Genomic DNA, 18,420 nt, shown 5'->3' on the forward strand with positions numbered 1-18,420 from the left:
CTAGCGTGGTCTCNCTCCTCCCATAGCGTGGTCTCCCTCCTCCCATAGCGTGGTCTCCCTCCTCCCATAGCGTGGTCTCCCTCCTCCCATAGCGTGGTCTCCCTCCTCCCATAGCGTGGTCTCCCTCCTCCCATAGCGTGGTCTCCCTCCTCCCATAGCGTGGTCTCCCTCCTCCCATAGCGTGGTCTCCCTCCTCCCATAGCGTGGTCTCCCTCCTCCCATAGCGTGGTCTCCCTCCTCCCATAGCGTGGTCTCCCTCCTCCCATAGCGTGGTCTCCCTCCTCCCATAGCGTGGTCTCCCTCCTCCCATAGCGTGGTCTCCCTCCTCCCATAGCGTGGTCTCCCTCCTCCCATAGCGTGGTCTCCCTCCTCCCATAGCGTGGTCTCCCTCCTCCCATAGCGTGGTCTCCCTCCTCCCATAGCGTGGTCTCCCTCCTCCCATAGCGTGGTCTCCCTCCTCCCATAGCGTGGTCTCCCTCCTCCCATAGCGTGGTCTCCCTCCTCCCATAGCGTGGTCTCCCTCCTCCCATAGCGTGGTCTCCCTCCTCCCATAGCGTGGTCTCCCTCCCCTAGCGTGGTCTCCCCTCAATATGTTTGATAGGTATTTGCTACAATCTGGTATATGTGTTGAGATGCAGTCTGGTATACTCAGCAAAGAAATAATTGGCAACGCTGCAGTCACGTCCCGGTCAAAATATCTTGTGCCATGATCGTGGCTAGAGCGTGCCTGGCATAGCAGGTGCCTTGCACGGCTGGTGTGAATTTTACTATACAAATGCATTATAGAATGTTGGACTAGACCGTGACTGGCACATGCCCAGCAGTATAGTGTGAACCAAGAATAAGTGTTGGGCAGGTCCAAGATTGGGTTCGTGTATGTGAAATGGGAGTGGGAAAAAAGGCTTAGCTATTCCGTAAGTTAACGGTCAGATTTCTATCGAGGTCTGCGACTAAAAGGCAGTTACATGCGGCGGTGCCACTCACTACCTGTGACATAGCTCATTCCTTAATTCCAGCTTCATTACTGGATCAATAGCATGTGGTTTTCGATCCAGTGATAGAATAGAATAGAAGTGTCGGCGCTGAAGAAATAGGCCCATGGCCTGTTGCCGATTCTTGAACTTTTCGTGACTTGATTCACAAGGGAACCGCTCATGTGGGACACTGTCAAATGCCTTGGCAAAATCGAGGTACACTGCATCTACTGGCTCCCTTTCGTCCAGCAGGCGGGTCCATTCGTTCAGAGTCGACAAGAGGTTAGTGGTGCAGGATCTCCCGGCAATAAAGCCATGTTGACTGTCTGATAGGAGATTATTAGCAGTCAGCTGATCTATCAATCGATCCCTCACAACAGATAATTTATGAATTGAATATTTATGACTTCAAACTTCTGCTTATAATTATTGGGATTATTTTTCAAATCTCAACACAGGATGGGCGTTTTTGCCGAAAACAACTTATTAAAATTGTTTGAATGAATAGGCGGTTGTTTTGCGTCCTAACGAAAAATCTTCTATGTTAATTCATCAAGTAAGGCTGGCTCGCTATTAAAGATGTCGTGTAAATACATTATAGGGCAGATTTAAACTCGCTGGATAAGCGCAATCAGTTTATTCGTCCAGCAGGCACTATTACATACGCAATGTTTTACATCAACTTATACGAGCGAATTCATAGTTTCAAACAAACCGTCACAAATCGCTATGCAAATAGAGTTGCTTTTTATTCACATTTTTATTCGTTATTGCATGAATAGAGCTAAAAGTCGCAATGTGACGATGTTGCTGAACCCGACGCGTTTACATACAAGGCTGCTCGGATTTCTTACCATTACGTAAAGTTTCTGCTAATATAAACTATATCAAATAATTTCTCCTTCATATATGAGAAAGAAGACTCAACATAAACGTAATATTAGTATGAATAAAGATAATGATTGCTTTCTTATCAAAAAACGAGTCTATATATTCATCTCTCTCTACATGATCGTAAAATAGTTTTGATTAGCAAGTATGCGCATGCTAGGAGAAGAAAAATATATCATTAATTAAAAATACATTCAGTTCAGGTGAATAACTCGTACATTTAAACTCTTGTTCCAGATAATAAACCTAAAGCAGCTGAAGGTTGACCTTGAACCACAAACGTGACACGCATTATCCCCTGAAAGACCAGCGTCCTCTCCAGCAGCAGGGGCGTGAGCGAAACGCCCCTACGCCTCTGTAGGGCGAGGGTCCTGCCTGGGTACACGTGTCTACAAAATTAAGGGGTTACAAGGCCAAGAAAAATAGAGAAAGCTAAGTTTTACACGATTGCAGCTTGTTTAGATATTGATGAAAAAGTGGGCCTATTAAATTCAAACGCAAGATATAGAATTATGATATAGGTACAGATAACAAATGAAAAAATAGTGTAATATTGCAACCAATTTAATACGTAGCATCGCTGTCTGGTAAATAAAATCTGTATATTAACTATAATAACTGGTCATTGGGGAGCTTAGGAATAAAAGATACGGCGTTTGACTCGATGAAGACGGTGGTGGAGGTGGAGCTAAGGAAACTGCCCACTGAGAAAAATCTATGAGAGAGCCAACTCTAGAGCGTAGATATGAAGCATTGTTTCATATATAATAGCCTTATCATCCCTTATAAAATGTGAAAAGACCAACCAAGCTCCGTAGGACAGACCTCTCCAGAGGTCGACTTGGTCAGCCAAAAAGTGTCTAAACAGTGTCACTATTTGGAGGATATTACCCATTATGTTCTCTGTTAAGAGTACAAATCCTCCGTGTCCATTAACGTGACCAAGTGGCTGGTCGTGACAACAGTTGCTTTTAAAATGAGTCAGTCAGAAGAACGTGCACGGATATTCAGTATATATGAAGATTGCATTGGAGTAGGTTGAAGAGAAGTCTTAATGGAGTACATAAGCGAAAATATACAAGCTGTCGCTTTGTTTAAACCAAATGTACGCACGAGGCGGTGAACTCACAACTGAGACCAGTTTCACATCGTGTACATAAAGAACACTATGTTGCGGTCGGTGCTTAGAAATGTGCAATGCAGTAATGTTTTATGCATCTAGTTGAATGCAGGTATTGTTCAAGCGAATGTATTCAAAACGCATAATAATGTAAATGAAATATCGTTATATCTATATATTCCTTTGATATTTATAACAATACGTTCGATTAACGTGGGAACTTTATTTTCGTAACGCAACGAAGCATTCAGAGTAAAGGAGCAAGCTAGCCTTGGGTAATCGGCACGAGTAATCAACAATGGTTACCTGACCCATTAATTCTAAGCGCATGGCTGAAATAAAATGATCTTTTTAACAGCAACTTGTAAGATATTTCACAATTTAATTATTTACATCTAATTACGGTATTTTAGTTAACAAAGGTCAAGCTCTACCTAACATGTCACAAAAAGTCTTTTCCTTAGGACCAACGAAGATCAAGAGAAGCCAACATAGCAGTCCGAGGAACGACTAATTAATGTGGGGAGTAGCAAAGTTATTTGTAAAGCACTCATGAGTATAAATAGGATGCTAGTATAACCGAGTATTGTTGATATCTGAAGGCAAAGGTATATCATGAATTAGTTGTTGACCAATGGCAGCTTCAGTGCGTGATTGTGTCGCGAAACATACGCTCCCTTCTCATGCTCAATTTTGATTAAGAGCAATATAATGAGCAAAGCAAGTATTAATGTCGGTAGACTCGGTAATAACCTACTAGGGATCACGAGGTATGTCACCAGAGTTACAAATTCCGGAAATTATAATGAAAAACATTCGATAGGGAAGCTGTCAGAACTAAACGTATTTTGATAACGCTTGATATTGCATCGCTGGATGAGTCAATATCTGGGCAATTGCTACACAAAACTGCGTGAAGTATAGCCATCACCTGTGCAACTGCAGCTAACTATTTGTTTTTCACGTCTCGTCAATTATATCAACGTTTGGATGAATAAATTACGCGAACAAAAAAACTACACAAATATTTTCTTTTGACTAGAGAAAAGATTCCATGAACACGATTAAGTAACTCACGAACTCAAAACTCAGCTAATTCATTAGAACGAACAAAATCAAAACAGCTACCGAATTAACGAATATAATTACTGTATCTATAGACACGCTATTCCTGCCGCGCACGGCAGATGATGCAACACCCACTAGCAGTTAAAAACAAAAGCACAGATAACTATTTCAGCGCTCTTCTTTCTCGTGTCATGGAGATGGCAGGAATCAAACTACTGAGGTGAGAGTAGCTGTGGCGAGATGGTTCACTCAACACTGCAGGCGCTCAAGTTCCCACAACACCTGAAACACCAAAATGAGAATCAATTGAATTCTGAATAAACACAGCAATCGAGTTTCCTGAGAGCATACACTCTTGATATGATAGATAGCCTTGGTATTAAGTAGCATACACATAAGGTGAGCCTAATTATTTACCATGTCACTCATTCGGTAATATGTGGGCATAAAAATTCTCTAAATTTATACTTCCTGTAAACGGTTTCCATTCTACCTCATAATATACCTCGATATGATGAAATTAACATATTTAGGTCACCGATCACTATAATTAATAGCTCAAGTTGCATCAACTAGGTAATATTATATTAGAATCACGTTCATTTTTCCATGCGAGGTCACTCCTTAACACACTAATTCTCCACGAGGCGGGACAAACCTCTAGCACGCAGCCGGTGCTCCAGCTCTGCGCAGGGTTTGAGTCCGGGCAAAGAGCGCCGGCAGCGTTGGTGAGTTCAGGCAAGGAGCGCCACTCGTTGGTGACGAGATGAGTGAAGTGCTGAGACAGGCTAGACTTGATACGGGACACCGTCTGGCACAGGTGCTCTGGGTCACCGAGACGCTGGGACAAGGCGAGCTGGGCACGCAGCAAGAAGCCCACAGGCCACAACCATTCCTGCCGGGTAATAGTTTAATATACAACCATTCCTGCCGGGTAAAAGAGTTTAATGTACAACCATTCTTGAAAGGTACAAGAGTTCAATTTACAACCTTTCCTGCCGCGTAATAGAGTTTAATTTACAACCATTCCTGCCGCGTAATAGAGTTTAATGTACAACCATTCTTGAAAGGTACAAGAGTTCAATTTACAACCGTAAATTGCGTAAGCATAAGCGTACTAGATTTTGATACGCAACCATTCGTGCCGGGTAACATCTCAATAAACTTTCCCACAATTTATAAAATGAATCATAATGAATTCACAAAGGATTGCGTTTGCTCGGCAAGTCAAGTTAAACTGTTCCAGATCTTTGTCTCTTTAATTGCCACAGCACATTTTTCAACCGAATTCGAATTCGAGTGCCGTTTCCAACTATGCTGGTGCTAATAATGACATTACTACTAATCTAGTCACAAACCGCAGCTAAAATTATCATGATAATCTTCATAAAATAACGCGGCGCATGGAAGAATAAACTTTTTCAAAATATTATTTATTACTTTTTTCTTGCATGAAATTTATTAAAATTTTTGTCGATAGATAACTTCTCAAGTACAACTTTGGTGATTTTCGAATAATGTCGGTGAAAGTTTATAAATAAATCCTTTCATAATCTCAAGAGCAAATGTCAGTCTCACCGGCCCCTGATGGTAGTTGAAACCACGAGCGACGCTGGCATCGTTGGAGTCGTTGCCGTTGTCGTAGTTGGCGCGGTAGGCCCAGTCGGACGGGTCCAGGGTCTTGATGCCCAGGGGACCCAGCAGCAGCTCCTCAGCCAGCGCTAATGCTTCTAATCCTTCTTTCGGGTCCACAAGCTCGGGAGCCTAGCGAGGAAGAACAAAGTTGTAAACCGCCTCAAATTTTACTAGAAGAGCTCGTTTCGTCCTCAAATTTTATTCACGATGCACGTTTTAAAATTCAGATGTACACCGAGTTTCAGTGAACTACTTCATGAGGCAGTAAATGTGTGGAGCAAATACAGCTCTCTCAGATTTAATAATTCGTACTGAACGTAGTCTCATCGATTATTGCACATGATAGGTCATTCTTGCAATAAATAAACTTTCTGCTCGCTAAAACTTACTACTGAACCGAGGCGTTAAGCCCATGCCACGTATGAATGACTAAAATTATATTTCACCCCGGAAATAAAAGTACACAAGTTGCATTGATATCGTGATGCTAACTGAATATAAAAAAGCAAATGCAATAAAATAAGATGCAAGTCACGCAAGAACAATAATATTAACTGACCACAGCGAGAGCGATAGGGAAGTTGCAGCGCAGCTGGTAATCTGGCCAGGAGTCGGTGGCACCCACGCTATCCTTGTAAATACCTCGTCTGGAAATCATACATAAACTATAATTATCATAGAATCATACGATGTAAAAGAAAAAATTTGTAAGACAGTTGATTGCGTATATACTTAAATCTTTGGAAAGCATTTTCCACGGCGACTTCAAATGTGACTATGAGATTAAAAATGCGATTAAATACTGTTCATGACTTGCCTGTTAATGAGGTCCGGCCGCTTGTCTACAGAAGTAGGCGATTTAGGCACATGGAAGTGGCGGGTGAAGTTAGCTGACAGCTGCTGCGCCCAGAAACTGTATGTCCAGTTAATCTCATTACCTGTAATTACAATTTCCAAATATGATTTCTAGTTCAAGTATTTGAGTTGCAACATAATTCATCCAAGATGAAACACCTTCCCTCGTATGATGAATGTTACACCCTAGTTTCATGAAGGGAGTTAGTAGAGCCCAGGCGAATTCCATTAGAGCTGGGCTCCAGCAAAATCTCGAGTCATGACGCTTACAGAGAAAAAGGCCAAACAATAGTTATCTAAATAGGATAACTCAATAAAGTTATTCAACTATATCCAATATTCATGAAATAGGTGGAAAGAGTTCCATTTCTACGATTCGTGTTTGTAAAGTGATTTACCCTTGTCATCAATCCTGGTAACGCCCTGGTAGGCGAAGTGCTTGGCGCGGTACAAGGCAGCCAAGAATGACACGGCGGCTTTACAGAGCCCGACGATCTCGACTGCACTGCCATCGCGCGGCGTCGCAGGACGGCCCTTGTTGCCAGCCTTCTCGCTGCTGCCCATCTTGTCCATCCAAGTGCCGCAGTTGTGACGGTTTCCTCCGAACGGGAACCCTGCACAGTTATTAGTATTGCGTAAGAAACTTGAAGATAAATGAATAAATACACTTCCTAATGACAGTCCTTGCAAGGAAACGAATCGCCGAAGATATATTACCAGCACCTAAGTTGATATGTTGAATGCTTAGTTGCAGTCGATCGGTGGCCTGGAGGATTCAGAATTATTAACGTGAAAACTAAGTTCGTAACCACGGAACGATTGAAGCCACCAAGCTAAAACCTTCCAATGCAGAACATTTCATCGTTCATTAAGAGTGTTCACATAAAAATTTGTTATATCAAGAATACCCAGTAGCAGCAAGCCTTTATAGGATTTTAAAATTGCCTGTGAGTATTTCTTGTAATTTTTTGAGGCATTGATAGGTAGTATTTATTAGAGTCTTGGGGAACACACCGGTTTCAAGATCAACACCGACGGAGTTGTTAAAGCCTTGGTCCGTCATTTGCTCGTCTATGGAACGTCCAGCGTTGCGCTCCCTGAACTGCACGCCCTGGAAGTGGCGTGTCATGCACTCTTGGATGACGAACTCCAGTGTTTGATCCTGTAAATGCAACTAAAATTCACTCACCGTTTTCTCTTTACCAATTAGTGGCAGACGATAACACGCTTTCACAATATTGTTTCTGACTATCAATGAAAAGCTTGAATAGTACTGATTTCGACTTAGTCATAAGTCATCAATTGTTTACAGAACCACACACAAAAAAAATAAATAAAATAAGACAGAGAACCTTGAAAATGTCTAACAATCCGTACAAAACATAATAAAGGAAAAAAATTGCTTGAAATCACGAGTGAGATAGCGATCTGACTGGCGACAGATATTGAATGGTTTGCTTGTAGCCACAGTCACTGACCACACGGCCGGGCGAGTGAGCGTCGCTGTCGTCCCGTGGGAAGATCCGCGAGACTTTGTCTTGCAGGATGCGGTGTCCTTCTGGGACCATCTCCACGTACCTGCCAACAAGTGATGACCATGAAAGAGCTTCGGATGAAAGTTGATCACAATTAACTGGATCGAACAAACATCCAGTAATCCACGCAAGAAGATGAACTACATAAATAAACGTCACGCGGAATTTTTGCTTTCAATGGTTATGCTTATGAAACCATTAATCGACAGCCTATAATAGGGATCGGGCTACTTTTGTCCGCATTTCCAATGTTAGGGAGATGCATCAAGACTTTACTCCATTCCAATCTTATCACAATGTAGGTAAAAACTCGACTAATATGTTTCAAGAACAAAGGGACGCTATACAACCCAACCAAGAACAAAGTGAAGGAGAAACGGGCTTTCATTGTCATGCGATGCTCAAAACGCAGTCTTTGCCTTTTATAACTTTGATTCACCAGAAAAATCTTCAACACGCAGCAGTGGCGAACTAATGAAAACAAACAAAAATTCAAGATCAGATGCCGTACAATCGAAAATAATGAGTCAGCAAATCACAGCTTTTCCGTTTGTTGACACTAACTATCACAGGCACGAAATCGGTCGCTACGTGCACCCAAGCGAGTTTTGATAGCACAGCCCAGGCCTGTTAGTCTGTGCCTACCTCTGGATGGCCATGAGCCAAAACCAGGCGGCGTCCCTGCAGTTGTAGCGAGCCTTGGGTCCGCCGTCCAGCAGGTTGGGGATGAGGCCGTGACGCAGAGTTCCCGCAAATGCCAAGATCACCCAACTGCGTGCAACCATACACGTCAATAACTCAACAAAAAATCAGCAAGCACCTCGCAAGACTAAATAATACTGGGAAACTTATAATAAATACGGAATAACTCCAAGAATGAGGATGGCAATAAGTAGGTACTGAAAAAAACCTTGGTTGTCCTATAAATATTGGAAGCCACGAACCGTGCTTCGTCAAAGCGGCCGGTGATGAGCAGGTTGCCGGGTAGGGCAATGAACGTGTCTCGACCCCAGTTACGCATGTAACCCACGCAGAAGTGAGGCAGGCCTGCAGGAAACACAGCAGCCATGTCATTCCATCATATATTTATGACTTTATGTCGAGGCGGTATGTGTGTTACATGTGCGAGAACACTAATGTAACCTAAACAAATTACAATAGAAAGTTATCGTCATCAGATAAAATAGCGAACCTGCAGCAATGGACGAGGCGCGTTGACCTCCCCATGGTAAGATGGCAGGCTGAGGAGGTGCCAGAGCAGGTGAGAGAGGAGGCAGCTGTGCTGACTGTATTACAGAACAGAACTGTACGCTGCACAGCCCCAATAAACGAGCGAACACCGAGCCGCCGCTCACGAATCTACAAACATGAAAATTATAATTTTGAACTTATTTATAACACAGAAGAGCGAAAAAATATAGGTTGATTTAATATTGTTACAAACTATAAAGTGGTATTACAAAATATTAAGCTTCGCAGCTAAGCGACACAGGTTAGACGGCATAAATACTGAATACCAGATAACACCCAAAGAAGATTACAGTTCATGCTTTTTTACGCTAGTCACTTGGAACTCCTAAATCCATCAAGGAAGCACGTCACTAATATTAGCCTCTTAGCAACTACATAGGTATATACTTATTGCATTACAAAAAAAAAAAAAATCCCTATAGACGCAGGGCGGGAAAATATTAAATTTCCATACAGCAGAAACATGACCAAAGGCAGTGATGTAGGTACATACGGTGACATGAGTTGCCACGCCCGGTTGATGAGTGCCAGGTAGAGCTTGTTGATGACGGCATCGAAGTAAGCAGGCACCAGGTAACGTGGCACATGCCGAACCTCGGCGAACACCTCCTGCAGAGAGCAATACCATTTAAATATAATACTATTCATTATGTTGTAAGGGTAACAACCCCATATGTGCTCCTTCACTTAGGAAGTAATAAGTGTTAAGGGATGTTTGACAACAAGTAAGTGATCACTGCAGAAACTGAATTAGATCAAAAAATGAAATAAAAATATATATTCTGGTGGCAATATTTGTTGAATTATCTATGATATAAAGAGCTTGTACAATACCCGTAGCCATGCCGCGAGCAGCTGAGTATCAGGCTGCTGCTGCAGCCGGCGCACGGTGTAGTCCATGAGCCAGTCGCCGCTCCTGAGGTTACCACACAGCGGGTGGCCCAGGTCGTTCTTAACGCGGATGTCGAGCAGCACAGACTCAAGACCTGTGCATTATTGTGAACAAATATTAAATCAAATATTATTTATTCAGTAGCCTGAATAAATAAGTAGCCTATTGTATACATATTTATTCAGTAGCCTGCAAAATGTATACAATAGGTTAAGATGTGTTTACATTACCCTTCTGCAATGACATTGAATTAATTGGTAATTCTATTGTTTTCTGCTGCTACATTAGAATGAAAAGATCTGCATAATAATATTATATGGCATGCTTTATGGAAGAATGTATACTTTCAACTCACCAACCGGAAAGGATGTATAAACATTTGGATTTGGTACCTATTAATCCTAATATTAAAAATTTTAAGCAATTTCATTCGGACTAAAACTTCACAACAAAGTGTTTGTACCTTGGAGACCAGCGTAAACCATGGCGCGCCAGCCCGGCACATCGTACACCCCGTCCCCTGCGCCCAAGCTTTCCTCCTCTTGCTGGCAGCGGTAGAGACAGTGGTTGAGAGCGACGAGGTCAAGCGACGCCAGGGCTGCACAGAGAACTGGGTCCTCGACAGTGACGGTGAGCTGGCGAGGCAGGTGGACGAACTTGGCGAGCGTCGAACGGACGCTCGTGATTGCAGCTTGTGCTTTGGGAAGTAGCGAGAAGCGGAAGGCGACCACGCAGCCCGGCTTGAAGTGCTCAGTGTACTGGAACTCCAAGGTGTCAGGGTCGTTTTGGGAGGCTTGTCTCACTAAACGGGCTTTAGAGAGGCTAGGTTTCTCCCTTACGCTCACAACGATGCCTTTAAGACCATTGATGAAGGTAGGGTCTTTAGAAAACGATCCCGGACACGCTTTCTGGTCGTCGCCTTCGTTCAGCGCCCGTTGTTCCATCTCGAAGATGATCTCTTTCAGTGCTCCCTGGACCTTCAGAGACCGCACGTAAGGGCTACCAATCACAGCAGGCGGGGCAAAGGACGTGTAAGCGACGAGCACGACAGACTCGTGGGTGACGGGATTATGACGTGTCACGGTCACGACGTCAGACGTAACTTGGTCTACGAAGACTTGAGAGAAGCCATCGCGACCGAGGCTCAAATGCAGATCATTGAGTACGCGTTTGGCCGCAATTATACCGGTGCCAGCATTCACAGTGCCCGCGGAGGGCTGGACACTGTTGCTCCAGCTGTAGTAGAGCCTGCGTTCGTTCACCACATGAATGTGGTGAGGCACGAGCTCATCGTAACCACGATTACTACCGCTCGCACAGCACGCCATTGACACGAGGGCGCTCGAAGGCAGCATGTCGAAAGCCGTGCGTACTTCAACAGGTGATTTGTTATCGTGGGTCAAGTCCAGGAAAATGGCATGAGCAATAGATGGAACCAAAGGACGCACCGATGGAAGCAAAAATGCTCCCACAGGTTCACCGCCGTAACGATACACCAGACGTCCTTCCTCATGAGAGTTGGGAGCTGACATGGCCTCCCGGATGAGAGAATTGATGCCCAGTCTGTTAACAAAGATATTGTCGGTATCGTCAGAGTTCGTGAAGAGTTCGGCGATGACGTAAAGTTCGGGCCGGACAGCACGAGCAGCATCCAATAAATACTCCGCGACGTGGATGGGCGTGCTGTGGCAGTTATCCAGGCGGATTCCAGCGAAGATACGCGCAGTGTATTCACAATACCGACGCATGTGGTCCCACAGGAAAGGGCTATCAGAGGGCTGGGACCCGTACCTCAGCTTCACGCTATCTCCCCACGCAACCAGCTCACGACGTAAGTACACCAGAGAACCCGGGTCAGCAAAGTTCTTGAGAGGGTTGTGGTTCATCACCCACCCGTTGTGAGCCATCAGGAAGTTACCTTTTGGCGAGTCCATGAGCAGCTCGTCTGCCGCGATATCGGCATCAGGACCGCTGTGGGTGAAGTACGGCGGCACTAGAGGGTGCTTGGCTGTAACGGCTGGAATTTTTGGACCATCCGACTGGAGTCTCTCGTAACGAACAGTGCCGATTGTACCAGATACTGCAGCATGCAGGTGACGAGTCACTTCAGCGGTGGCGAGGGAATTCAGTTCTTCCAGGGCAGCGCGCAAGGCACTACAACACCGTTCCATGCGGTCCTCCTCAGAGCAATCCTCATGCACAACATTGAAGATACTCAAAGCGAGCGCAAAATCCACCGAGTTCTTCTTCCGCCGGTATTGAGGGTCTTGTACGATTTCCAGCTTTCCTTTCCCTGCAACCTGCACGGGCGTTTCTCTAGTCGCCAACTGCTTGAAATGCGAAACAGTTGCTTCCACGTCCAGCACAAAGAACTCCTCGAGATGCAGTGGTAGCAGCACCAAGTTAAAGATGTGGTCAGAGAGGCTGGCAACGTGCTCCTCTGTGGAAATGTTGGGAGGCATATTCCACTGTGCGAGTTTACCGCTGGCGATGTCGCAGCTGCAGTAGTAGAGGGCGCGGTCCACGAGGTAAGCTGGACGCAAGTGAGGGGAGTTAACGACGTTGTAAGTCGCGTCAGGATGCTCCGAAAGCCACGGCGACTCATTGGCCGTATGGTTGAGAACAATGTCCGTTAGTGACAGCACCTAAACAGGAAAAAGATCCAACGCAAATCAACGCCTTTTAACGATCATAATGGCAAATCTTTATCTAATATTAAGCAAACAAAAGAGGAGTTTCAAGTGTAAAAAGTCAAACTCGCAGATATTACCAATAAATCAATCTACTTAAATCATTTTTCAAGAGAACTGGGACAGACAAACATACAAATAAGAAACAACTATATGAATAATAAATTGACAGATATTAATGAACAAATAAGCATATTGACATGACGCACCCCCCACTTGTTGTTGACCTCCTGAATGAGGCTCTCTATGTCAGTCAGGGAGCAGCGGCGATTGTTGCTGTGGAAAGTCACGTTCACCGCATGCTGGTCTGCCAAACTGTATGCAGAGTTCGAGCCTCCCAACGCCTGCAGCACAAATTCAATTATTCATACCTTAAAAAGAAATTTTTATACTTTAAAGCTGCGTTCAGATCACCATTAAGTTCACTATAAATGAATAAAGAAGTTCAGCAGAAGTAGAAAGATGAAAAACCTGCCAAAAATAGTCAAGTAGATGCTACTTGACTGAAATTAACGGTACGAAATAGTACTTCGTGACAATGCCAGACTTACCTGGATTGGGGTGAAATGAATCATGTTGTAGCCAGTTTCTTTGGCCACCCTGAGCCTGTCCTGCCATTGGTTGAAGGGCCCAAGGTTCTTGGACAGGACAGTCTGGCACTGCACGCAGTCTAGAGGCAGAGGGGTTTTTTCTGGTCCCACGGTGAGTGTTGGGTCCACCAAGAGGTATCCAGATCCACCATTCTCAGAGCTGCTAAGTAAATAATATCAAATTATACTATCAGAAAATAAGAAATTACTTAGAGCAGCTTCTTAGGCATCTATGTTAGTGATCTCTGGAAACCTGATGAAACTTTCTTTGTGATGCTCAACTCTAAAGCGAGCAAAAATAATCAAATAAATGATCTATTTAGCATAATAGAATATTCTGTCCAAAAAATATGATATTAAATAGTTCGAATTGCCCAATGATTGAGAGGTATGAATCTAGGTTTATTGGGCAATAATTCCAAAACATTCTAAACACCGAGTTGTGCCTATCTATTTACAATGACAGTTCAAGATACACTTCTCAATTGACATCTTAATTTGTAAGACTTCATGTTGATATGAATGCTAATTGTTGTCAATAAAGGAAATGAGATGCCTTTACAATTCCATACGAAATGAAATAAAACTAAATTGTATTCAACAAACACCAAAGTCATTGATTGAGGGAATCTACTCAGCATCTCACGTCTTCTTGCAGAGTACCGGTATCAGCAATTCTCACTTTCCTACCAGAGTGACAGCAGCTCTTACCTTCCCTGCAGAGTGAAATAGTATCTGAAGGAGCCTGCAGTGGTGAGGGAGAGCTGGCAGCAGAGAGCCGTGTCATCTGAAGAACCGGAGTCGCTGCACCATTGGAGAGGGCGGTATGAGGATCTTACGAAAGACTCGCCAGCGGACGCTGGACAGTTGGTGAACAGTGACACCGACTGGCCAAAGAGGGTGGCTCCTTGCCGAAACTGCACCACCCAACCTGCACAATGCAAGTAATCATCTTCAATAATATTTTTTACATAAATCAATTTTTTCTCAGATTTGTGTCTGGAAATGATTCAACTTGTTCGTTCATTTAAGGATAGTCAATTAATGTCACTACAAATATCACTATGACAATATTGATGCCAAGTACATATCACTATGACGATGTTGATGCCAAGTACAAACCAGGGTTGGTGATTTTTTTGATTTTTTAAAAAAATCAAACAAATAAAAAAATCAATGATTTTTTTTTATTTTTTCATGATTTTTTTTATTTATTTGATTTTTTTTCAGCTTTTTTGTCTTTTTGAAGTGTTATTTTTTTATGTTGCTATTAGCCTAGGTACTAACAATAACAGTATATGGATCATAATGGATGGCTAAAAAGGGCACTTATTGCCTACAATAATGGCCAAGGTGGTGTTTACCACTTAGGGATTTTTGGGTAAACAATTATAGATAATTCTATTCATTAGCTTTGTAAAGTTTGTACGGAGCAAGGTAATAAGCTAAATATTGACCATTTAACTGGCTTCAATATACAAAAACACTTCAGGAATGCTAATCTTCTAAACACTGAAGAGTCACATCACAGATAGGTAGCTGATAGCACAGTGCACAGCACTATCAATAGATCTACTAGTTTCATGTTTTATAAATCTACCACACTCTACCCTCTATATACACCGACTAGTAGTGACTGAGTGACTGACTGCACAGTTCCCATTTAATTCAGACCAATAAACCAATACCTACTAAACATAAACTGAACGATAACCAAACAAACCTCATACGACTTGAAACGAGACTTAAGTTATGAGAAAGCTAACACTGTTTGAAATAAACATGTGCACAATTCAAATATTTTATATCCATTCACTGCATTTAATTATTTATATATAGTCTTATAATTGCAATTGTTTTGTTTCTAGTTTTAAATTCACATATTTAAAGATTGAAATTAAATATTCTAATTAGAGCACTCGTATTAGGGTGGAAAATCTTTCTAATTGCCTAAAAGGTCAATACAATCTCAACCTCTCAATATACAGGGTGGGGCAAAATTGATTGAGCAGTTTTGAGGTAAATTAAAAGAGGAATGGGGGTACATAAAGAAGAAAGTTTATTTTCCTAGAGGTTAGCATAACATACCATTTAGAATACATGTTTTGAAAACAATATCTTGAAGATGGGGGCCGTTAGCTGCAACACACTGTTGGAGTCGTTCTCAGAGGAGGGAGTAACCGTAACAGTGGATTCCGATCGCTATGCTGCAATGTTGCAAAATTTCTTGCAGCCCAGGATGGAAAACATTGTTGAAAATGAAGCATTGGGAGACGTGTGGTTCCAGCAGGATGGGCTACAGCTCACACAGCCCGAATGTCACTCAATGTTTTGAAACGCACGTTTTTCCGGAGGTCTGGTGTCTGAGGGGTAATTTACAGTGGCCAGTGAGGTCACCTGATTTGAGCATTTGCGATTTCTTTCTTTGGGGACATCTAAAAGAAAGGGGTTCAGAAGTCGCCCTCACACCCTACCACAGCAAAGGGGTCGGATTATTGCAGCAGAGGTTATGGCCATACCTCGCCCTATGTATGAACGTGCTGTAGAAAACTTCCGAGAACGACTCCAACAGTGTGATGCAGCTAACAAACCCCATCTTCCTGATATTGTTTTCAAAACATAATTATTTTAAATGGTATGTTATGCTAATCTTGAGGAAAATAAACTTTTTCTTTATGTACCTCCAATACTCTTATTTCAGCTCAAAACTGTTCAATCAGTTCTTCCCCACCCTGTATAAGCTAGCTAACACATTTTAATTGTATATTGTAATCAATATATAACAAATAGTCAAATAGTTGAAGACTACTTATAGCCTTATAAGAATTAGCTAAACTGCTAGCTATGTACCATGTATTGCACACTTGATGCCTCTGTATCAAAAACATTCAATTTATTTGAACCTAATACACACTAAAGGCAACAAGTTTATATACCAATTTGTCATTCATAATACATTTATACTAATCAAAGAATAACAATACCTCAATATAAATTAAAGACTGCCACTCAATATATTTAAATATATGAAAAAATCGAAAAAATAAAAAAAAATCATGATTTTTTTTACAAAAAAATCAAGTGATTTAATCACATGATTTAATTATTTTGATTTAATCATTGCCAACCCTGGTACAAACTAATTATAATAGATACTTTAAAGATCAGACAAAAAAGTCTAATTGAAAGAAGTTGATAAATTGAATAAAACCTTGCATTAAAGTCTCCAAGTTTCCAGTTCTTCCAAAATGATGCCTGGTTTTCTACTTTGTAAATGAATTATCTCAGTTGGAATGAATGAGATTTAATCGAATAATGTGCACAAAATGGAGACAATTTATTAAGCAACATAAGCAACTCAGCATTTGCTATGCTATCATGGCCAATAAAAAAATGACAACAGTAGTAAGGAATATTTCACTTTAAAGTTAAAGTCACAGAAAAAAATAGAGAAAAAACCTTTACAAAATGAGTGACTGCGACCTCTAGACCACGCATTTCAATACTTCAAATATAAATGAAATTATATGACTAGTTTCATACCTACTTCTCAATATTGATGGGTATGAAAATCACGAACTTGGACAACAATTTGATTTTATCAGATGAATAAATTGACATTCATTGATTGACCATTAATCCATCACTTATTTGACCCACTTCCTCATCTTCATTATTCATTCTGCTAAGCCTCCTCCTTAACAAGTGTTCAGTTCACACTAACCTTTCTGAAGGCGGAAGAGCTTTGACTCCAAATTCTGGTTTTTCTCTAAAGTGAGAACCCGCACCTGTACAGGGGCAGGAGATGGACCCTGCAAAAAATCAGCATGGTCACTATGAGATGCAATATTAAGAAAGATTAATATCAAGATATTTTTTAGGTGAAGGTTTATCACACCAAAAAAATGAGTCTATAAATAGTAAAATGATTGAAAACCAATCAGACTAGCAAAAATTTAGTAAGGTTTATTATTAGGTGAATATAAAAACATAGGTTCATATATCATTGGTTAATAACTGTGCTTAATTAATTAAGATTCCAGCTGGCCTAAAACAGTTGTTCTAAGATCAGTTGCATTTATTTTAATTTTAATATTTATAGTTCAATAATTTATACCTGAATTTTAATTGAATAATTTATACCTACAATATTCAATAATTTATACCTTATTATTGAATTAGGCTGGCCATAAATTCAAGAATAACATTGGTTTAACTAAGAAAATATTAATAATCTTAACAATTCAGATCAATTGAAAATGGTTCAAACCATTTCAGGAGATGAACGTCTTGTCGCAGCAGTGAAGCAGTTGGAGGTGATGCGAGATGTAGGCTCTGAAGCAACAATATCTAGAAGTTCGGCAGTTGAATTATCAGGCAAGACGCGCAAGTTCTTGTCATCACTTAATCTTGAATTGAGAGGAGGACCTGCAAGTATTTTTGACTTTGCGTTGAGAGTTGGAGGTTCTACTGATAAAGATGGGAGGTTGGCATCAAATGAAGTAGTACTAGCTTTAAGCTGAGGCAAGCTTTTAGAGGGTAGTTGGCTATCGAGTTGTTCGTTGCTTTCAGTGCAATTGGTCGGGTCGATCGAAGTAGTCAATCCGTTGCTCCTTGGCTGTTTGATTACAAGTATTTTCTGTGGTGGTGTTACTTCAAGTTCTGAAGAACCAGAACTAGAAGGAGATGAGATAGAATTTATTGGTTCAACAAGACTTTCATCAGTGTTGATACTTCCAAGGTTAGGAACTTTCTGGCTCAGTAAACTTTCACTTGGACCAGAATTGCAAGAAAAGCTTTCTGAGCTCTTGACCAGAGTTGAAGTTTGCTGAGGAGTTGCAGTATGCTCCACAACTTCTTCTTCAACAGCAGTTACTTGAGTTGAAGTTTGCTGAGGAGTTGCAGTATGCTCCACAACT

At 41.8% G+C, this 18,420-nt stretch overlaps 2 protein-coding genes across 3 annotated transcripts; both read right to left on the bottom strand.

The window, feature by feature from the left end:
• Positions 1–552, bottom strand: LOC108669753 (uncharacterized protein DR_0269-like). Its single transcript, XM_018157157.1, has one exon. The coding sequence runs from the start codon at positions 550–552 to the stop codon at positions 1–3; it is 552 nt and encodes a 183-aa protein (XP_018012646.1).
• Positions 553–1,596: 1,044 nt separating this feature from the next.
• On the bottom strand, positions 1,597–18,419 carry LOC108669760 (glycogen debranching enzyme). Of its 2 annotated transcripts, none has more exons than XM_018157165.1 (19): positions 17,772–18,419; positions 17,226–17,313; positions 14,213–14,432; positions 13,463–13,661; positions 13,121–13,255; positions 10,685–12,866; positions 10,164–10,315; positions 9,823–9,938; positions 9,271–9,437; positions 9,023–9,125; positions 8,724–8,849; positions 8,022–8,121; positions 7,558–7,705; positions 6,942–7,157; positions 6,506–6,626; positions 6,248–6,335; positions 5,632–5,817; positions 4,712–4,948; positions 1,597–4,335 (listed from the first exon to the last, which is right to left on the bottom strand). In XM_018157165.1, exons 1-19 carry the CDS (start codon positions 17,772–17,774, stop codon positions 4,303–4,305), a joined length of 4,620 nt encoding a protein of 1,539 aa, XP_018012654.1. In that variant the 5' UTR covers positions 17,775–18,419; the 3' UTR covers positions 1,597–4,302. The 2 variants fall into 2 exon arrangements, with proteins under 2 accessions (XP_018012654.1, XP_018012653.1); XM_018157164.1 differs by having other exon boundaries at positions 13,463–13,664.
• Position 18,420: the final 1 nt, after the last annotated feature.

Source organism: Hyalella azteca, unplaced genomic scaffold, assembly GCF_000764305.2.
Source record: "Hyalella azteca isolate HAZT.00-mixed unplaced genomic scaffold, Hazt_2.0.2 contig17841, whole genome shotgun sequence".
In the NCBI taxonomy this organism is placed as follows: domain Eukaryota; kingdom Metazoa; phylum Arthropoda; class Malacostraca; order Amphipoda; family Hyalellidae; genus Hyalella; species Hyalella azteca.